Below are 24,255 nucleotides of genomic sequence, written 5' to 3'. Positions count from 1 at the left end.
AAAAATGGTGCTGGGTCAACTGGATATCATGTTGGGGGGAAAAAAAGGAATTATGATCTTTACCTCACACCATATACAAAAATCAAACGAACTATAGATCTAAACATAAAGGTAAAAACAATAAACATTTTAGAATAAAACATTAAAGAATATCTTCACAGCACTAGGGTAGACACAAATTTCTTAAGTAGAATGTAAATATACTAACTATAAAAGCAAGAACTGATAATTTGGAGTACATTAAAATTAAGAATGTTAATGGTTCATCAACAGACATCAAGAAAGTGCAAAAGCAAGCCAAAGAGCAGGAAAAGAAATTTGTAGCATATACATCAGACAAAGAACTTGGATCTAGAATTTATAAAGAACTATAGCAAATTAGTAAGAAAAACACATAAAACTCAATAGAAAAATGGGCAAAAAACTTGAAGAAGCATTTCACATTCAAATGGCCAATAAACATATAAAAAGATGCTCAATTTTAATTGTGGTTCAGGGAAATTTAAATAAAAAAAAGAATTGTATAACACTATCCACCACCGGGATGCTACAATGAAGAAATCAGCCAACACCGAGTGTTGGTTGGTGAGAATAAGGAACAATGGCACTCTCATTCATTGCTAGCAGGAACATAAATTGGTACAACCAGTTTGAAAATTCTAATTCCCCTCCTAGTTACACACAAATAGAAATACATATATTCATTGTACACATTCACCAAAAAATGTGCACAAGAATATTTATAGAAGTACTTTCTATAGCTATCAAAATGTGGATGCAATCCAAACACCTATCTTCTACAAAATGGATAAACTGTGGTTTATTTGTACAGTGAAATACCATACATCAATGAGAATAAACAAACTACAATTATGCAACAATATGGATGACTCACAAATGTGATGTTGGGTGAAATAAGTCAGTCACTAAAGAATATGAACTATATGCATATTATTTCATTTATATAGGATTCAAAAACAGGCTAAATTAATCTATAATGTTAGAAGTGAGGACAGTGTCTACCTCTGGAGGGCAGTGACATAAAGGGAGCAGGAGAGGGCTTTGGGGGTTCTAATTTTTTTCTTTTAAAAAAAATCTGGTTGGTGGTTACACAGGTGTGTCTGTTTTGTTAAAAAAAATCTCTGAGCCCCCCCTCCTTTTTTAAGTGCAATTTTATTGAGATATATTTACACACTGTTCTAGTTTGCTAGCTGTTGGAATGCTATATACCAGAAAGGGAATGGCTTTTAAAAGGGGGAATTTAATAAGTTGCTAGTTTACAGTTCTAAGGCCGAGTAAATGTCCCAATTAAAACAAGTCTATAGAAATATCCAATCTAAGGCATCCAGGGAAAGATACCTTGGTTCAAGAAGGCCAATGAAGTTCAGGGTTTCTCTCTCAAGTGAGAAGGCACATGGAGAACACGATCAACATTTCTCTCTCATCTGGAAAGGCATGCGGTCTGCTCTCTCAGAATCTCCAGCTTTCTCCAAAATGTTTCCTCTTTTATAGGCTTCCAGTAAACTAATCAGACCTACCGAAATGGGTGGAGACACATCTCCACCTAATCCAGCTTAACAACCACTCCAGGGAGAGGATCTAATTATAGATTCAAACATACAGTACTGAATAGGGATTCAAAGAAAAGGCTGGATTTATAAAAAATGGGATTAGGATTAAAACATGGCCTTTCTAGGGTACATACATTCTTTCAAACCAGCACACACACCATACAAACCATCTGAAGTATACAATTACTGTGAACAAACACTTTAATTCTTGAATTTTTATACTATATGTGACAGTTCAATAAACTTTACATTAAAATAAATTAGCTAGACTGAAGAGAAGCTGGGCAGGGGGAGGGAGCACAGGTTTCAGCAGAAAAGGGTGACAACAATGAGGAAGATAGCCTCAGTCCCCAGTTACGGAAGGCTAGAGATAAATTCATTCATTTAATAAGCATTTCTAGGTGCTAAGAAGTACCTACCTGGGGCTCCTGAATATTGTATTAGGAGAAGATGATTATACACATAGAAAGGGAGGTAAGGATTAGTGAAGTCCTATTTGGTTACAGGTCGGCAGTCTTAACTCTTATTTTCTGATATAAGGAAAACAGGGCTCCTAATAGAAAAAGAAGATTTACATTTTTCTCCAGGGAAGAGCCTTAGTCTTTATCTTCACACTTGCAACACTATGGCCACAAACAGACAACTGTTCCCATATGCCACTCCTCTGAACAAGGTTAGAGCTCCCTCTAGCACTTTTAACTAACGAAATACCACAGGCCCTTACAAAGCTGACACAGTTTGTGCTGCCCACAGTTAAATGCAATATGGCGATTTTTATTTTTAATTTGCTTTAATTGTTGCTATGTATGAATAATTAATAGGCTGCCTAAGCCAGTTTTATAAAGTTCACAGTACAGAGAGCCAGGAGAGAAATATCTACTTAGAAAGGAGGCTTAAAAATGGTTATAACTGCTATAATATTAGAGAATTCAAAATATTTATTCATGATTTGTAGCAACATTATGTCCCACCAACAAAGAAACATGCTACCAAGCACTTCCTACTAAAAAATCCAGTCTTCCTCATTTATTTTCTCTCTTCATGCCTGTGTAATCACTGTACGTATAGTACTGTTTAAGAGTAAAGTAGGTCAGTGTTAGGAGAACCTTGCTCTTCGCTGGAGGAGAATGGATTGGTTTGGCTATAAACACTTAACCTAGTTCCACCCATTCTAAAACAAGTATTTATTAGCATTAAATTAACCCCCTGGGCAATAGAGACCTGTTAAAACTGAAGCTTGTATACTTTTCCCATGCTTGTGAATGCCCTCCTCCACTGACACTTTAACCTCTGGAAATTATGATAGTATCAGTGTCTCCACCAAGCTATTTCTAGTACATGTTACGACATTACCAGAAAATAAAATTTAGATATGATGTTGTCTGCCTATACAATCATGAGAGAATTTGCGTGGACTCTAAAAGTTCAATGATTACAATACACAAATAAAAGGGGCTTCATTTTCATTGTCAGGATTAAAATCTGTCCCATCCTGAATGGCCCTTGAATCAAGGAGGGAAGTATGGGAAGGAAAAAAAAAAAAAAAGAGGGAGAGAAAGAGAGAATATAAAGAGTCAACTTAAAGTAAACTCATTCTAAATCTGATCATGGTAATGCATGCACAACTATGTAATGATACTGTGAGCCAGTGATTGTATACTGTGGATGGTTTCTGTGGTATGTGAATAAATCTCAATAAAGTTGCATTAAAAAAAAAAGTAAACTCATTTTAGGGAGGATCATTGTGTGTTATTCAACATCCTGTATTCTAAAAATTAAGAAATAGCATTTTTGTCTTTTGAGTTAAAAAATGAAACAAACTTTCTTTCAGCAACTCATCTTTCTTTCTCTAGCCTATCTTTTAGCATATGGATCCTTTGGAAAGTGTCCATTATTAAAAGAATCTTTAGCACTTTTCAAGGGAAATCTCTACCCTTTCTTTTTTTCAGCATTCTAATGGAGAATGACAAGTCAGGATGACTTCCTTTCTTGTGCTCTGCACACCAACAAGCACCCTTCTGCCAAAGACAGTATACCATGGACATCAGTCCTGGATTCTTCCTGCACAAACCATAAAGCCATGATGCTAAGTCATCACCTTAATTTGGTTTTACATTATGTCTATGGTCACATTAACGTGGTCACACTCATTCCAAGGGCAGCTCAAACTAGGGGTGAAATATTGCCTGAAAACAGTTATTCATTAACCTACTGAGAGCTTCAACCCTGAGTTGTGTTTTTCTTAAGACAGGATTCACTGCTGCTTCTCTTTCAATTCACTGAGTATCTGTTGGGAGCTGTGTATTATGATCTAGAACAAGAATGACAGATCTAAATTAACATGACAGAAAAGCTATTTGATGCTGCCTCTTGGTTTCTCCATTTCACTCTTTTGTGGCATCCAAAGTCTTCAGGACTCTGGCATTAATTAAGTGACAGTTTTATTACACATAATCAAAGCTTGAAAGAAAAGCCTAACAGTCAGAAAGAGATTACAAGGCTCAATGAACAGTTTTACTTTCTTGTCATTGTTAATTGAGATATTTTTAATTTTTATTATTTTGTATGGAATGCTGAAAAGGAAAATACTACAAGTGCAAGAGAAGTATAATAAACCTAAAACGTATTCCTGTATCGTGATTCTATATAACAATCTGCATATGTGTTCTTTAAATCCTGGCTAATTGTTCAATAAACATTTAATAGGTATCACAGAGAACCTCTTTTTGGATACCCAACCCACCCCAACCAAATGCACACATTTGCCATATCTACCTTAACTTCTATACCGAAAATCACCATAGACAATGGCTGAAAGCACAGGACCTGAGACCAGACAGACTGAGATCAAATTCCAGTTTTGCAGCACAGTAAGACCTTGGGCAAGTTGCTTGATCTCTCTGAGTTCTAGTTTATTCACATGTAAAATGGAATAGTAATATCTATGCTTAATGAGGTTACTGTAAAGATTTAAGTAAGCATATATATATAATCCTTAGCCCAGTGTCTTGGGCACATTATAAATGTTCAATAAATACTAGTGCAAAATTCAAGGACACAATCTCTGGATTTTAATACCATATTTCACAATTATTTTATTTAGATGTCAATCACCCAAAAAACATAAATTGAGACTCCACCTTATACAAGTAAAAATTAATACTATACAAATTCTATAATGAAGATAATTTAATTTTGTATACAATTTGCCTTTTAAAAGTAACCTGTACTACACATTTTCAATTGAGGAAGGCAGGGAATAAATAATAATTTAAATTTCAAACATTTGAAGTTTCAAGCACTAAAGTATTAATTGGTAATCAACCTAGACAGCTGACTAAAAAATTAGTATATAAAATTTTCACTTAGTACTTTTATTGCATGTTCTCGTATTATAATGTTGACATAGTGGCTGCTATAGTGTTCAAGGCTAGTACATTCAAGTTTACATTATTCAGTACAGACTTTTCTTGAAAATAAGCATACAATATCCATAAAACCGTATTGCTGTAAATAGACTCTATTGTAATCTGGTGACATGTAGTACCAACATCTATATCATTCATAACAAAATATTAAAAAATAGCTGTATATCATGGATTTAACAGATCTGAGCAACAACCTCTTCTCCTTAAGTACTATCTAAAGAAAGTGTTAAAAAAGAAAACTCCTTCAATTTATCAATTTTTCTGTTCTTTAATTTTTTGGGGGTGCACGGTCCAAGAATAGAACCCAGGTCTCCCACATGAAAGGCTAGCATTCTACCACTGAACCACCAGTGCATCCTCAACCTATCAATTTTAAAGTCTAAAATGACACTGTATTAATCTTAAAAGCAAGATTCAAAGGCACTGATTTTTTTTAAGTTCTATAATTTAACTGTCTGGTTTATAAATACTCCAACCCTACTCTACAGCCTACACAAGAATAAGAGAAAAAACACAAACTGGAAATGAACCTCACATACAGATGTAAATAAAGCCACTCTTTAGGTTGCCCATTAATCCACAAGTGGCATATTCATCTTATTTACAGTATTATACCCCCTACCATGATATTCCATTACAGAGTCACGCTACAGACTCCATAGTTAACACTGTAGGAACCATTTCTTTTTAAACATGGTTTTCTCTATTTATTTCCCTTTTGTCTTACTCCCAGTTAAACAAAAAACTCTTTATAATTAAATTTCTTATACTCTTAGATATTCCTTGTGGACAAAATTAGATAAGTGATGTTTGATATATAAAGCAATTAAATTTATATTCATCCTTCTAGAAATATTTGGGCATTCCTGTTTGTCATGGTTATAGTTCTCCATGTGAGCAAGTGCCTCTTACATAACTTACAAGTCTGTGAATGAAATTTATATTAACCTTAACTGTCAAGTACTTTTATTTCTTCATTAGAGAACTGAGGAATAAAAATGTATACATTCAAAAAAATAATATTTATCCTTGTTTTTGTTTGCTTTTGATGAGCCTGTTTCTTCTTAATCACTTGCCCTTATGCCAACCTTCCTTTCCGAAACAGAGGATTTCAAAGTTCACCTATTAATTTTGACACTATCATCAGATGTCTTTTCAATCACCAAACCATCTAAGAAGCATGTACACAAAAACAAAAATATTTACCAGTCTACTTAGAGTATGGGCTTTGAAGCCTCAAAGGACATTTTTTTTTAATTGACAAAATTAATTACCAAGCTTAACTGGGGACAATAAATTTTTTGATATAAAAGGATGGCCACTGCATGCTTATATTGTAAATCCTGACAAAGACAGTAAGATGAGGTTTATATTCCAAAACAACTTTTAAAATAATTACTAAGGTATGAGTCACCACCTTGAACCAGTTGTCCAATATTGTTCCACTAATTTTGTACTGTCGAACAATGTAATATGGAACTATGAGTTCATTTCAGAATCTTTAAAGACCTGGACACTGTGTTTATAAGCTAGGTGATTATTGTTGAGTAATAAGGATTTAAAGCTACACAGTAGAATTATTAAGTAGCCCAGAATACAGATAGTTAAGTTTTCTTAATATAGTACAGGGAGGAAAAATGATGAGGAAATTACATTTGCTACATGGCAAAAGTGTGACAGAAATTGAATGATGAGAAGCCACAGGTCTTATTTAAAGGTGGGCCAAATATCCTAGTAGAAGAGATAAACCAGGACTCCAAGTACTACTTGAGGGCAACTACTTGAAGAGCAAGGACTCTATAGTAAGAGAGTACAAAACCTGACTCAATGAATGATGTGAAAACTTGGGAAATGGATTAACTTCTCTGAGTTCCTTATCTCTAAGATAGGGGTACTATCATCCATGTCATCAGGTTTATATGAGGATTGAAACAGAGAACAAACAGCTAACATAATAGCACCTGAACACAGGGGTTCAATAAATATTAATATATTCTATTCTAAGGAAATGGACATTTTCCCATTTTTTATATAGGAGCATATATCAAAACTAAAAATCAGCAAGAGAGAGTATAGAAAAAGGAAAGCTAAGTAAAGATTATAATATCCTCAGAGATTCAACTGATCCTACACAGAAAAAAGTTTAAATAAGGGTGTTCAAAGACCTCCAAAGGACTAGACTGATGAAAATTTCTCTAAAGAGAATAGAAAACTAGGAACTAGTGGAATTTAGGATGACTTGGTAACTCTAGCTCTATCAGGAAATTAAAAAGGAGTTTCTTGGTCATTCAGCCAGTTGAACATTTCTGAAATTACTTGTGTAAACAAACAAACAAAAAACCAGTGTCCTCAAAAAAGGGACATCTATTTTAACTCTAATCTTAAGAAGCAAATCTTACTAGAAATGAATGGTGACAATAAGAGCAAATATTGGCAGGATCACTAAACTCAGAAGAATGCCAGAATCATTGGAAAATGAGAAAAATGCCATATATACATATATATATATACACACATATACACACACACACACACATATATATATATATTTAGACTCTTGGTATAGAGCAGAATAGTCATTTAAGTCCATAGCTTAATTGCCTTACAAGGTAAAGTCACACTACAAGAATAAATTTTTACATGTATAGATCCTGAGCTCATGGGTACTGAAATGTTCAAAAGGAAGACTCGGGTTTCACAAGCTTTGTAAGTGATCTATTTACACCATATGACTAAGAACATATTTATTCATGGAGAGATTATGAGCCCAGGCTTCTGAAACTGCCAAAGTAGGAGAGAGGAGAATGTTTAAACTCATAAACATCCACAAAAATCCATAAAAGCTATAAGAACAAAAATCTCTCTTTCAGATTAAGGAATACATCAAGCAAAATTCCACCAAGTGGGCTTTAAAATATTGACATGCACAGTAGTACCATTCTCTTAAAGATTGGGGGGAAAAAGTTCTAGATGCTACTTGGTATTACATAGCTGATACTAATACATTTTAGACTGATACATGCAAGTTTAAATCAATATTTTCAGGCAAAACTCACTATAAGTCAAAAAACAAAACAAAAGCTGGATTTGTGCTCTGACACAATCCCAGGAACTATATTAAGGGGTTTTTAGGGGGAGAGCTGGCAAGAGTTGGGTATAAGGGGGAAGTACAGTGCTTTTTGTTTTACGAGTTTTACATGGAGAAGATAAAACATCAGGACTTAGTCTCTGTAAATACAGTAGCTTAGTGCTGCAAGGCTAGAGCGTGATTCTAAAATTTCCATTAGTTATACATATTATGGGGGGAAAAAAGCCCTAAATATTTACTATGATAAGAAAAGATCACTTATACCTTACCTAATTTCAGGCCAGACTCTTTCTTGCTCAGGTGGGTATCTGATAACCAACTCTTATGTTTTATACTTCAAATAAATGCCTTCTAAGTCAATTTAATTGTTAATATCAAGAAAAATATTTTCACTCCATAACATTTGGATGATACCTGAATTTGTTTACATAATCTACATATTACTAACTTTTACTAGTACATTCCTAGTTTTCACTTAAGCCACTGAGCTTAAGGCATAAAGACTAAAACACTGTAAATCCTGATGGCCTCACTATATTTTCCCAATCTTAAAGTCTGCCAAAGAAGGCCCAGAAAACAGGTGCTGATTTGGTATAAGAAAATTCAGCTCATTAATGTCTTCCACAGACTTATACCATATTTTCCAATATTACAGGGATGATTAACAAGGTTACAATTTTAGTGTAACTGAGCTTTAAGTAGATGAATCAGCCTTTAACCTCAGCTACTGCAAAGATTTTTTTCACTCTCCCTCCTATAAATACAACATACTTGATTGATATCCAATTCATAAGTATATAAATTGAAATTACACAGTTCTAACACTAAGAAGTCAATGACATAGAAAAAAACTGAATTTCCTAATAAACAGAATCAGGAAAAAACACAATTAAGTATGTCACAGTTTACTGCCTGGATTTTGCTTCTCTTTTAAACAACTCAAAGTAACAGAAGTACTCCAACTCAGAAAACCCTCCTGTTTCAAGAGGAGAACTCCAAATTGGAAAGATGAGGTAGGAAGAAGAGGTTTATCAAGGTAGACCTTTTTAAAATTTAATACCTCCCAGGATACCTGATTTTTTTTTAAATCAAAACTTAAAACAGAGCGTAATAGCAAAGAAAGTCTGCTGGTACTCAAAATGTCTCTGTACAGAATTATAATCTCTAGATTATTAACACATCAACCATATTTGTGACATTACTTTGGAAGGTAGGCAATACTAAAGCTGTAAATGAACTCTAGAATGGAAACCCAATGCCTATATACAGCAATAAAAGGTAAAGTAAAACCCATGGGTATTTTTTCTTTCCTTTTTCAGAAATTGTGCCTGGCATTGTGCAGCTGTGGTGCTACCTTCACCACTCCCTCCGTTTCCAGTCTTGCTAATTAAAAGGTTGATCACAGAACAATGCTCTTCTCATTAATTTCAGTGTTCCGACTGGACAGGATCCCTGCTTATCCCACCTGATCTTTTCACACTGCTGAAGTAAATGTGACAGGAGCCCGAAGATGGATTACCTGCTGCCATATTGTCCATCGCCTCCAATCAGGAGCTATTTGTGTAAACTGATTGTTCTAATTTGCTCTCATTATTTTTACAATATCAGGAGAAAATAATGCACACAGCTCACTGTCAAAGCCATGAAAATCAGCCATTAGTTAAACCCAGACACTGAGTGGCTTTATTAGAGGCAATGCAGTTTATTGATGTAGCTATAGTCAAACAAGGCAGCATTTACTTCAGTAGAAGGAAATGTTTATAATGAAAGTAAATATTTATTGTAATACCTACAGCAAGATGTTATTTTGAAGAATCCTGTTTTTATTTTAGAAACTTGGTTTTGCAAAAATTAACGGTTGGATTGGCATAAGAAAGTAAATAACACTTAATGTACAATCAGAAGCATGAAAATCCGTCTATTACTCAAATACATGAACACTATTCACCTTCTTAAACCTCATATAAATGAAGAAATCCTATTCTGTGACTACAAATGCTAATCAATAAATAAGGGTGGTTTTATTTTGCTCTAAACAACAAGAATTATTTTTCCCAAACAGAAATTTTATGACAGGAATCAAAATCATTTCTATAATGTTCTTACAGGTATAGTTTTAAATAGGAGTCACTATAGTCTTATATAATGGAAATTTTCAACAAGAAAGATTACTAATCCTGCTATCATAGATATTCACAATATTATTTCAGAATTGGAAAATAAACAGGGGAGTACAGCCAGCTAAGCAAACAGTAAGCTAGATTTTAAGCCCTTCAGTAAGAGGTTTCTTAAAGCAGAAGGCAGAACTGCAGAAAAGCGTGCTTTACGATGAGATAGTATCTTTTTAAAAGATTTGTTCTGGGCACAAAGAAAATATATTTTCATGTCGTGAAGAAAATGCTAACCTCTAGAAAAAGAAACCCAATTCAAACTTGACATTTCTAGGCTTGTCTGCTATGAACATTTTGTAAAAATGTTAGTTAAATGCTGCTTGAACAGCATTTTAGAGGACTAGAGAAGAAAGCATAAGTTAATAAAAACGGATGCTTTTAAATAAAGAAATTTAACTAATCTACATACTCCCCCCCCCACCTCACCCCCACTTTACTGTTAAAAGAAACATGGCTCCCTCCTGTTTTCTTTCTACACTAAGGTTTTTAGGTAATGTGAAGGCAAGAATATGCCCTTCTAGCTGCTCCCCTTTTAATGGCTACTTTTCTTTTTCTAAGAAACGTGTGCCATGCTTTTCTCCTTAAAATTCCTGCACTAAAAGACTGCACCATACTGCACTCCGCAAAACGTGCTGATGGCGCCAATTACAAGCCCCCAGCCGAACGCTCCATCCCCCACCATTCCGGCAGATTTATGCGGACTCTTGCCGACGTTATTACAAGTCAGAGTTTATTGGGAAATTGTTACATTATGCGGAGTGTCTAACAAATTGCTTATGCTGCTATAATTGGATTACAACAGCCGCTTGCTCCCACCGGTAAGATTAGGCAAGTAGGACTCCTGCCGATCTCTGAGCGTTAGCAGTAATTTTATTTGCCTTGCCTCTCTCTTTCCTAACAACATGCCTCTCTCCCTGCCAGCTGTCTGCTGAAAAGGCACAGGCTTGTTCCTTGGCCCTAACAATGCAATTACAGCCCCGCAGATCGCACTGTTTGTGCATTAAGTACAGAGCCAAAACGAGGCGAATTGATCGTTTGACTTTTGGAGAAGCCATGTGATCTCTCTGTGTGGGTGATCCGACATGCATCAGCAGGCAATACTGCAGTCAATTCTTGATGAAGAACTTTCTTCTTTTACCCTTCTTTTGCCCAACCTTTCTTTTCTTTTCTTTTCTTTTTTACAGAGGAAGGCACTGACTGGGCTCTTCTCATACTAATCTAGATCAATCCACAAAGGCAAACTCGAACTTATTAGCTCCCTGACTAAATAGAAATGTGAATAAGTTCTAGCATCTTGAAATGATTCAGTCAAATATATCAGTGGTTCCCAACAGTTGAACTACTGCTGCTATCTTTAAAAAGGTTCATAAGGAGTTCACTAAGGAAAAAAGTTTACAGAAACATTGTAATTCAAAAGAACAACAGAAAGTTAGATTTTCATCATAAAAATCTACCTCGGAATGGCTTTGTTATAAATTCTGTCCATATTCAAGGAGCCATCAAGAAATAAGCACTGAAATCTGTGTCCTGCCTTCACTAGAGATCTGCTCTGCTGGAAGATGCTAGCGACTGGTGGGCAGACAGTGCAGCTGGACTCCCGGCATAAAAACAGCCAATCTGGTCCCCACTTGGGCAAAAGTTTTAAACATATTTTTGACAGCTTTCAGTTTCCGGTTTCCTTTTGTATGTTTAACAATGAGTGTCGGCAACAAGAAGACTGCAAGCGGTTAGTCTGATTCTGGGGCGTAATTCATGAACATTCTGGGCTGGGGTCTCAACATTTTTTACAATTAATTCTCTTTTTGTTTCAAATGGCTTTGAATTCTACCAATTGTAATGCAAACCAGAATTCCTGTTTATACTTTTCTCCCCAATAGCATATGCTACTTAGGGTTCCTGAAGCTGATTACACAACAAATGTGCAAGCAATCTGCTGATCCATTTTGGTGCTCCATGCCTGTATTCTTAAATATCAAACACTTCTAGAAGGAAATGTATTCTTGCATCTTTAATCTGACAAACATGCAAACTCTTGTCTATAACATGGATTTATTCTGTTATTCTGTTATTAATTCAAAGTGACCTTGGAAAAGTAATTTTACTATGTATTTCACAGAACCTTTCTGTAACCCTCATTAACACACCAAATTCATGTGAACATTTAAAGACAAAAGAAAAAAAATTACTTCTGAATTTCATTCCTGCCTTTTTGAAACAGCAATAAACCTAACACGTAACATGCTTTTTCAGAGTTTTCCCAGCGGATTCAGCCTCAGTTATATGGTTAAATCTTAGTATGTTCACCACGAAGCTAAAGTTTAAACTTGATAGAGGTGCCTGTGTGAAGAATGGACCATCTGACATGCTACTTGTGGAACAGTATATTAAAGAAGCCTGTTAACATGTAGTTTAAAACTCAAAAGAAACTCTGAACAGCTGAAATGCCTTATAAAATGCGCAGACCCAGAGGAAGTGCAAACGTCTGCATTGTGAATTGTAGATCTTAATTACCGACAATGGCTGGTACAGCAAGTAGCACAGAAAAAAAGTGAAACAGTTGCACTGTTCATGGTTGGCAATAATTCTTCAGGAAAATATTTACTATCAATCAGTTATGAGAAAAGGGACTCTGTGCTCGTAAAACAGCACGTTGCTTCTCATACCAGGACCATTTTGCTTCAGCATAATCTGAATTTAAACAGCTTGTTTCCTGCGGATATAATTTTGGAAATAAATAAAACAAGTCTTCTATCAAAATCTGGAGTTGAGTGGAAAGAAACATCACATTTTTCTGTCTCCGTCAGTTGCAAACAGATTCTCAATCTCAAGTAAAAAACATTAACAACAAACAACAACCACCAAAATAAGCCCATGCACAAAGGACTACTGAAAGAGTTTATTTCCCAATCACAAAGAGGCAGAACTTCTATCTAGGCCAAGAATCTAGGTAGATGTGTGCAAAAAATTCAATGTTAACTGTATATGTTTGGGTATATGTATGTATCTGTAAGTGTGGGTGTAAAGGTAAATTAGGAAAAAGCCTGAAGCTTAAACCAAAATTTTCAGCAATATTTTACTGAAGTCAGTAAAAAGATAACATAAGACATTAATTAATGCTCTTCAGTTTTCCAGTTAGCTTTCCTCACCAATTAAAAAGCATCATGAAGGTTGATAATTAGGCCCAATGTAATTATGGATTTTAAAGACTAAGTTGACAGTCAATAATGACTGTCCATTTAAAGCTACAATAAATACAGAGCTCATCATGTTCCAAACACAAATCTCATGAACTATAGGGCTATAATTAGTAAGAAAGGGGGCTTCTGAAGAAAATAAAAGACATTTCAGTGCCTCTAAATATAATTTGGATTGAGTTATACTGATAAAATGACCACTCCCACATTTTTATTTCAAAATATTTTCTTAGTCCTCATTTTCAAGTTAAAGATTTAGAAGATTATTGTCAACTAGGGTGGCTGTAGTGAAATTATTTATTGTTTTATAGCTTTGTTTTCTAGTATCCTAAAAAGGACAAATAGCTTTTCACAGAGCTATTGGGAGACTATGACAATTCTGGCAAAGATCAGTCACATGCAATGTACTACAGGGGTCTGAACATAACAATATTGCTGTTTTAAAGGGAATAACTGATATTAATGTCTTCTGTAAAACTCATATAAACAGTACTCAATAATAAGATTTTAGAATATAATTAGTATCTCCATTCAAACTCAAGTTACTCTTATCAAAATTCAGTTGTATGAAATAGAAGACAAAAATGGTTAATATCAGTATGTTATGGTTGCTTTCAAATGGAGATGGGATGCACATTCAAGGCCACATTGGTACACAATCTGAATCAACATAGATACTTAAACCAAGTTAAAAATTACTGTAGCAGATGAAACTATTCAGCTGGGGCAAAAGGTGAGTAACAGGAAATGGGGACAAGCTTGAAGACCTAAAAAAATAATGGCAAGTGTTTACCTTTCAAAGGTCAAGCAATAAATGAGGCCAGTAGAAACATTATGGGACCATGAGACACTATATAATACATGTAAATAAACAGGAAAACTGCCAGTATTTCCATGTTCTTGGGACCACACTAGAGGCTGTTTTAGGAAAGAAATTTTTCCAGCTATGTATTTTCATTTGCCAGCTATCAACTGATTATTGGCTCAAATCTGAAGAAGTAAACTAGAAGACAGGATCCAGGCCAATAAATGGAACCAGCAAGTTAGGTGGTTTACAATATGACACGATAGAAATCATTATGAAGTTAGGGTATTTAAGGGAACAATGGAAGGATATAGATGTCAGAATAATGTTAAAATAAGCAAGAATGGGGTGAGAGGGTCACCATCTGGGAGCAAGTGAAACAGATTGATGAGCAGCAATGAGTAAACTTATTTCCTCACCCAAGAGCATAAAAGAAATTATGCCATTATGCCAGATGCCAGAAGATTTCTAGCCATGCACTACTGAAGTGGAGTGCAGGAGGATAAAAAGCACATATCGTATAGATATACACCGATATAACTATGTAGCTTAGAGATCCTGCTTACAAAGTATGGAGAAAACAAAAGGAACAGATGCTCACTTGGCCAGCTCTCAATGAAACTCATTATCGTCACCCTGTCCTTGGATCGGTGTTCATGCTAAGATTTTACCTTTTTAGCCAGAAGTTGATGAAACTGAGAGCAGCATATTTGGAAAGATTCAAATAGCTGTCCCCCTACTTCCTCATGCACAAATGCTGGATATAAAACAACATTACCTAGCTATAGTAAATGACAAAAATATGTATTTATAATTTATACTATTAATATTTCATAGCAATTATTAAGACATTCAAATTCAAGAGACACAACTGATGAACTCTTTCTTAACTGTAATTTTTAATTAGTTCAGTCATTTTTTATAGGGACCATCATACATTTTATATGATACATTTTTAGTTGACAGTCTAGGCACAGATACTACTCCATGTTTTAAGAAATAAAATAAAAATAATAAAGATTCCTATCTTGCATTTTTGTAGCAGAGGATGGTGGCTACAAAACACCATCTCCTGGCTCTAATAATAATAGTAACTGAGGGGCCTGGGCATATAATAAACAGGATTAAACTAAAGTAATTAAAGTTGCAGATATTTAAAGTAAACTCTAGGAACAGAACACTACTAGAAATTTACTCACTTCTGAAATAATCAAAATGTCCGTTTCTAAATTTAGGTCAAGTTTCTCAAGTAATGAGAAATCATAGGATAATGTGACTTATAGTTGCAACACCTTAGATCTCTAATACTTTAGATTATCTTTGTAACAAAGCTATAAATATGACACACAAAGCATGAGAAAAGGTAGTTGAAATGCATGACTAAACATACTTGTCTACTCAGATCAAGATCACCACAAGCAAGGTGCACGGGTAGTTTGGTGGCTAGAATGTTTGCCTTCCGTGAGGGAGACCCAGGTTTGATTCCCGGACCATGCACAAAAAACACAAAAGGTCACCACAAGCAATATTTATATCAGATGCTACTCAATACATAATAATAATAATAATAATATAATAATTCTATTTTCTTTAGCATGTTTCACAATCCTTGTAATGGTGTATTCTATGCTTTATTGTATTTCAAAACCATGAATAAACTTAGAAAAACAATTGTACTTATCCTACACAATCTTACTGATTTGTGACAATCCATAACTAGTATCAAGCACCAAATGTGAATTAGTTTAAAGTGTGACCAGAATAATAATCAAAAGGTGCTGCTGTAATTGAAGAGAAAGAAAATCCAAATTACAAACTACTTTGGAGAAAATGATTCCTTTGTTACTCTTTCTTTAAATATACATAATCCTGGTCTTAAATAGCAATAATGGAGTGAAGATGCCTACAGATAAAACACTGTTACCGTACAGTATAATATACAATGATGGGCATTATTATTACTTACTTTAGCCACACAGTTTTCAGTCTTCATAGCAGTACTTGCTAGACATACTGTTTCCTGGTTTAAGCAGAGTCTGGCACAACCGTTGTAAGTCTGTAAAAAGAATTTTTTAGAAACAGGTTTAAATATTGAAATACTGCCACACACAGTTTTTGAATTCTCAAAATGAATGCAAAAATAGATCCTATCTATAAATTCCAGATTTATGAGGCCTGAGGGACAAGAAAGTGAAACCCCATAAGGGCCAATGATACCCATGACAACCATGTGAGCAGAGCTGCTTGACTGGTGGTATGGAAGGTAGGGTATTCATTATGTAGATTTTTTCACGAAAGAACTTAGTTTTATTTAAAATACAGTAACTAACATTCTGACAAAAGGTATATTTTTATTGTTTATCCTTCTAATCCTTCAAAATCAACACCTGAAAGTATATCAAGACCTGAGAGGACATGCACCTTATTCAGAACAGTGGATAAAAAATTTTCAGACTATACAGAATAAAATGATTCTAAAATCAATTATGAAATCTTTGAAAGAATCTCACAATACAAGGATAAATATATTAACCTTTGATTTTTTTCTTTAAAATTGAGAGCAGGGCAGGACCTAAGAAAAAAAACAAAATGCCTTCTCTGGGACCAAGATGGGGGAGTGAGATGCTACAGGACTCAATGGCCCCAGAGAAGCTTTGAAAAAACAGCAACTTCTGACAAAAATATCTTTCTCAAAGCTCCAGAAAACAGTGGAGCTGTGTTCTTGATTCAAGGAAAAGCCCCTTTAAAAGTGGTACCATCTTCGGGCCCTCTGACTGGCCCCTTCTCCACCCCTCTCTCTCTCCACCCCTCAATGGCTCAGCAGGGAGCTGGTCTGCACTCTCAGTGCAGGTCCCTGGTACTGGTTCCAGGTGTAGCAGACTGAACCTTTATGTATTGTCTGGTCCAATCTGACTGGTGGTGAGTCAGGGGACTCACAGTCCCAGAACATGCCCTGTATATAAAAAGCAGCTCACCAAGCTCTCCTACAAAATGCTGGGTGAGAGCAATCAAGTCATGCTACCTGGGACAAGGGATTGCAGATGTAGGACATACAGGAAAGTGCTAGGGACCATGAAGAAACTGTTTCCTAGGGAAGAGGGGACATTTGGAACCATGTAACAGGGAAATATCTACAGCCAATCATGCATATCTAAGACAAGAGCCAAGTGCAGAAAGCACCAGGGAAGCCCCAAACTTTGGTCTGGGATAAGCCCTGTAGTAGAGCACTGTTTGCATAGGTCAGTTGGCAAGGTCTGATGAAGGAGTTTTCTTCTTTTCCCTTCTTCTTTTTCATCCTTTTTTTTTTTATCCTGCCTGCTCCTGCATTCAGGGAAAGCTCTGAGATAATACTAGCTGGATTCACGCTTAAGGAACAGATACCTCAGAGTCTAAATTCCCATGATAGCATATTAAAATATCAAGATGCCCAGATTTCAACAAAAGGTTACAAAACAAAGAAACAGGAAGCGATAGCTCAGGCATGAGAAAAATTAAAGTATGAGAAACCATCCATTAAAAAATATATCAATAAGGAGGGCCAAAGGTTCTTCAGGGCATACCAGACAAAGACGTTTAAAAAACGGCCCTAAATATGAGCAAAGAGTTAAAGGAAAACATGGGCAAAGAATTAAAGGCAGGAAAGCAATAGATGAACACAAAGAGTGTAGCAAAAGAATGATGGAAAGAGCACCGGTTACCAGTAGTAGGACACAGGGACAATGGGGAGTTAATGCAAAATAAGTTTAGGGTTTCTGTTTGGGGTGAAGGGAAAGTTCCAGTAATGGATGGTAGTAAAAGTACTGCAACATTGTGAATGTAATTAATCCCACTGAATATATGCTTGAGAGGGGTTGGGATGGGAAGATTTCTGTTTGTATATATGTTCAGACAATAAAGAGGGAGAAATAAAGAGCAACTAAAGAGATAATGACAGGCAAACGAGGCAGCCACAACTGAGGCATGATGGCGATGGAGAGAGTAGCTCTCACGATGGCGAGAGTAGCTCTCATGAAGAAACAGAGTCATTTAGCTCAGCCAGAGTTACCCAATTTGGAGGCCCTGGTTGCATAAGCTGAAGAATTGAGACATAGAGAACCGAGACCATTCAGCTAGTGCAAACAGCCTAAAACACCTCTTTCCAAATGGAGGCCCGGAGCCCTCAGGAGTGCACGGACAGGGGGGATGGGACTAGGAAGTAAGTCAAGCTATGTCCTTGAATATGCTACACCCATGCACGCCCAAGGCCCACAACTCCCCCCACACCCCACGCATCTGAATCCTGCCACCGCTCTAACCTCCCACTTGCGCATCCCTGCCCCAGCCCAACTCACCTCTCCCACACAAGTGCAACTCTCACCCCGCCCCTTCTCAGACCTGTGCACCCACGCCCTGTCCCTCGAGCTCCACCTCTCCCTCCCTACCTGGTGCAGACACTCACCTACGCATCTGGGCTGTAGGTACCCACCTTCATACCTGGGCCACACCCACCCTCAGCCCACACAGTTGCACAATCCCATCCTACCAATCTGACAACCGCTTCCCCACCCTTCACCCCCCCAAACCATACATGCACAACCCACATCCAACGCACTGGGCATCCATGCATATGTGCACCGACCTCTCAAACCCTGAATGGAGGCCCCATGTCCTGGACACATGCACGCCCTTGCCCCACCCTTGGCACAAGAGCCCTGCTCCTACACCTGGCAGGTGCTCACAAGGGCAGCTGTGCCACATAGCCCCTACCCTGCACACGCTTGCACCCCAGCCCCATCCCCGCCCTGTGTACCCATGCCCCTGACCCACATCCTGCAACCCCCACAACTGCTGCCCCACTCCTGTACACTCCAGCATCGACATACCCGCTGGACCCCTCCTCCTGAGCAAGAACACACCCGTATCTTGCCACCCCTGTGCCCTGACCTCTGTGACCCACACCCCACATCCTGATACCTACAACTTCCATGTGCCCATCCACATCTTGCCTGTGCACCAGCCCTAGTGCAGCCGCGCAGCCCCCCATCCACTTCCTACCATGTCCTACCTTTGTGTCCAAATACAAAGCTTTACACTACTGAAGGAAATCAACTTCCAAAGTAAACCTATCAAGATATTTACATGTCTCAAAGGCAACAGAAGATCACAAAGCATATGAAGATACAGACAGAAATAGCCCAGCCTAATGACCAAATTAAAACACTGGAGTAGAAACAGACTTTGGAACAACTGATCAAAGATGTTCATCTAACTCCTCTAAATAAAATCAATGGTTGGCTAGTGACATAAAAGTGATCAAAAAGACACTGTAAGATAAAGAGTGGAAGAAAAATCAAAGGTGATGGTGGAGTTATACAGAGAAGTTTGGGTTTAACAAATGAATATGAGTGCTGAATCATTATACTGATATTTCTTTTCGTCTCCAGTACCTTAGAGCAGCTAGAAATAAAAATCTAAAATTGTGGAATTGTAACCCATATCAAACTCTAAAATCTGTTCTACAACTAACTGTTGCAATGTAATTTGAAATTTGTGTTTTGTATATGTTATTTTTCACAAAAAAAGGAGTTTAACAGAGAAAATAGGATTAACAAATGAGTACGACTGCTCAATCATTATATTGATATTTCTTTTCGTCTCCAGTGTCTTGGAGAAGTAGAAGAAAAAACGAAAAACCGTGGAACTGTAACCCATACCAAACTTTAAAATCTGTTCTATAACTACTTTACTGATTTTTGTATATATGTTGTATTTTACAATTTAAAAAAAAGCCATTAAAAGAAAAAGACACTAGAAGAACATAAAGAGGAATACAAAAGAACAAATAGAATAATAGCAGATATCACAGAGATGAAAGATGCTGCAGACCAGATAAAAAATATACTAGAGAGCCTACTCATACCAATATATATATATACTAGAAATACACAACAGCAGATTTGAAGAAGCAGAAGACAGAATAAGTGAACTGGAGCATAGGACAACGGATTTAGAACACACAAAATAGCAAATGGCCAAAAAAAGATGGGACAATTTGAATTGGATCTCAGGAAAATGATAGACAAAACAAAGCACGCAAATGTAAGACTCATCAGTGTCCCAAAAGGAGAAGAGAAAAGGGCTAGGAAGATTAGTTGAGGATATAATGGGGGAAAACACACCAACCTGTATAAAAGATATAAATATGCAAATCAAAGAAGCCCAATGAATTTCAAATAGAATTCGGTACCCAACCAAATTGTCCTTCAAAAGTGAGGAAGAGATTAAAATTTTCAAAGACAAACACTTGATAATTTGTCAACAAGAGACCGGTCCTACAAGAAATAGGTAAAGGGAGTTCTGCCAGCTGTAAAAAAAAAAAAGACAGAAGAGAGAGGTCTGGAGGGCACAGAATTGAAGAGTACAAATAAGGGTAACTTAAAGGATAAAATGAGTACGAGGGAAAAGACTATATAGATCTAACAAATAAAATCCAAGGGATAAGATGGTGGATTCAAGAAAAGCCTTTACAGTAATAACTTTGTATGTTAATGGACTAAACTTACCAATTAAAAGACACAGATTGGCAGAATGGATTAAGAAATATAATCCACCTATATGCTGTTTATAAGAGATTCATCTTAGACACAAAATACAAATAGATTGAAACTGAAAGGATGGAAAAAGATGGACCACACAAGCTATAACCAAAAGAAAGCAGGAGTAGCTATACTAATATCAGACAAAATGGACTTTAAATGTAAAGACATCACAAGAGACAAAGAAGGCCACTATATATTAATAAAAGGGACAATTCACCAAGAGGAAATAACAATCTTAAATGTTTACGCTCCCAGTCAAAAAGCTCCAAAGTACATGAGAGAAACACTGGCAAAACTGAAGGGACATTTGCATCGATTTAGAAAAAGAAATAGCAAGACAACAGAAAAAGAAATAAAATGATAATATAGAGAAAAAAATAAAAACAAAAATAAAAAATCCAAAAAATATATTAAAAAAAAAAAACTGAAGGGAGCGACATGTTTCAACAAAAATAACAGGAGACTTCAACACACCACTCTCCTTTATTGACAGAACAACCAGATAGAGCTTCAACGAGGAAGTAGAGAACTTAAACAATCTGATAAATGAATTAGATATAACAGACATATATAGGTCATTACATCCCCAAACACCAGGATATATATTCTTCTCTAGTGCTCATGGAATATTCTCCAGGATAGATCATATACTGGGGCACAAAACAGGTGTTTATAAATTTAAAAACACTGAAATTATCCAAAGCACTTTCTCTGATCATAATGGAATGAAACTGGAACTCAAGAACCACCAAAGAAGAAAACTTTCACAAATTTATAGAGATTAAATAATGGGTCAAAGAAAAAATTTCTAGAGAAATTGGTAGCTATCTGTAGAAATATGAAAACGAGAATACAACATATCAGAATTTGTGGGATAAGGCAAAGGCTGTACTGAGGGAAATTTATTGTCCTAAATGTCTAATTAAAAAAGAATAAAGAGCAAAAAAATGGAAGACTTTAACTGCTCACATGGAAGAAGTAAAGAAAGAACAGGAAACTCCCCAAAGCAAACAGAAGAGAAATAACAAAGATTAAAGCACAATTAAATAAATGGGAGAACAAAAGAACAACAGAAAGAATCAATAAAATCAAAAGTTGGTTCTTTGAGAAGAGCAATAAAATTGATGGACAGCTAGCAAGGCTAACAAAGAAAAAAAGAGAGAGGATGCAAATAAACAAAATCAGAAATGAGGGGTGGGGGTGGGGGTCATTACCATAGACCCTGAAGAAATTTTAAAAAATCCTAAGATGATCCTATGAACAACTATATGCCAACAAACTAGACAACTTAGGTGAAAAGGACAAATTCCTAGAAACACACGAACAAACTATACTCACTCAAGGAGCAACAGAAGATCTCAACAAATCAATCACAAATAAAGAGATTCAATCAGTCATCAAAAATCTTTCTACAAAGGAAAGCCCAGGGCCAGACGGCTTCACAAGGGAATTTTATCAAACATTCCAGAAAAAATCAATGCCAGTCCTGCTCAAACTTTTCTCAAAAATTGAGGCAAAAGGAACAATACCTAACTCATTTTATGAAGCTAACATCATTTTAATACCAAAACCAGGTAAAGAGGCTATAAGAAAAGAAAACTACAGGCCAATCTCCCTAAGGAACACAGATTCAAGAATTCTCAACAAATTACTAGCAAATCAAATCCAATAACACATTAAAAGAATTATACACCATGGCCAAGTGGGGTTTATATCAGGAATGCAAGGATGGTTCACCACAAGAACATCAACTAATATAGCACATTAACAAATCAAAAGGAAGAAATTATATGATCATCTCGATTGATGCTGAAAAAGCATTCAATAAAATTCAACATCCTTTTCTGATAAAAACACTTCAAAAGGTAGGAATTCAAAGGCAACTTCCTCAATATGATAAAGGGTATATATGAAAAACCCACAGCCAGCATCATACTCAATGGTGAGAGACTGAAAGCTTTCCCCCTAAGACTGGGAACAACAGAAGGATACTCTCTGTCACCATTATTATTCAACATTGTACTAGAAGTTCAAGGAAGGCAATCGGGCAGGAAAAAGAAATAAAATGAATCCAAATTGGAAAGGGAAAAGTAAAACTTTCATTATTTGCAGATGGCATGATACTATACTTGAAAAATCCTGACAAATCTACAACAAACTTACTCGAGCTACTAAACAAATTCAGCAAGGTGACGGGATATAAAACTAATGTGCAAAAAAAAAAAAAACACCAAAAATTAATGTGCAAAAATCAGTAATGTTTTTATATACAAGCAATGACCTAACTGAGGATTCAATTAAGAAAATCCATTCAAAATAGCAACTAAAAGTATCAAGCATCTAGGAACAAACTTAACTAAGGATGTAAAGGACTTGTGCATAGAAAACAATATAACATTGCTAAAAGAAATCAAAGAAGATCTAAATATGTGGAAAGACATTCCCTGTTAATGGATAGGAAAGTTAAATGTAGTTAAGATGTCAATTCTACCCAAATTGAGGAACAGATTCAGCATAGTACCAATCAAAATTCCAACAACCTACCTTTGAGGACTTGGAAAAGCTAGTTACCAAACTCATCTGGAAGGGAAAGAAACCCTGAATAGCTAAAAGCATCCTAAAAAATGAGAATGAAGTGGGAGGATTAACACTTTCCAATTTTAAAACTTATTATAGAGCTACAGTGGTCAAAACAGCATAGTACTGGCACAAAGACAGAAGTATGGACCAATGGAATCAAATTGAGAGTGCAGAAATAGATCACCAAATCTATGGTCAACTGATCTTCGACAAGGGTCCCAAATCCACTGAACTGGGAAAAATTAGTCTTTTCAATAAATGGGCATGGGAGAACTGGATATCAATAGCCAAAAGAATGAAAGAAGACCCTTACCTTACACCCGATACAAAAATTAAGTCAAAGTGGATCAAACACCTAAATATAAGAACCAGTACCATATATAGGTCCTAGAAGAAAATATAGGAAACATCTTCAAGACTTAGTAATAGGAGGTAGCTTCCTAAACTTTACACCCAAAGCACAAGCAACAAAAGAAAAACTAGATAAATGGGAACTCCTCAAAATCAAATGCTTCTGTGCCTCAAAAGACTTTGTCAAAAAGGTGATGAGGCAACCAATTAAATGGGAGAAAATAATTGGAAATCACACATCAGATAAAGGTTTGATATCCTATATACATAAAGAAATCAGACAACTCAACAATAAAAGAACAAACAACCTAATTATAAAATAGGCTAAAGTTATGAATAGGCATTTTTCTGAAGAGCAAATATAGACAGCTAAAAAGCACACGAAGACATTTGCACACTGATGTTCATAGCAGTACTATTCACAATCACTAAAATATGGAAACAATCCAACTGCCCATCAAAAGACGAGTGGATTAACAAAGTGTGGTA

General features: G+C 35.9%; 1 protein-coding gene across 23 annotated transcripts in view; it reads right to left on the bottom strand.

Annotated features, from left to right (window-relative positions):
- BTRC (beta-transducin repeat containing E3 ubiquitin protein ligase) overlaps nucleotides 1-24,255 on the bottom strand; it is a 265,091-nt gene that overhangs the window by 72,232 nt on the left and 168,604 nt on the right. For all 23 annotated transcript variants that reach the window (XM_077125783.1, XM_077125773.1, XM_077125785.1 and 20 more), the window contains one exon: nucleotides 16,224-16,313. In XM_077125783.1, coding sequence (XP_076981898.1) covers nucleotides 16,224-16,313 — 90 coding nt within the window. The remainder of the gene's footprint in view (nucleotides 1-16,223; nucleotides 16,314-24,255) is intronic.

This window comes from Tamandua tetradactyla, chromosome 13 (assembly GCF_023851605.1).
Source record: "Tamandua tetradactyla isolate mTamTet1 chromosome 13, mTamTet1.pri, whole genome shotgun sequence".
In the NCBI taxonomy this organism is placed as follows: domain Eukaryota; kingdom Metazoa; phylum Chordata; class Mammalia; order Pilosa; family Myrmecophagidae; genus Tamandua; species Tamandua tetradactyla.
Note: the sequence above shows the minus strand (reverse complement) of the source record. Positions and strands in the feature narration are given on the sequence as shown.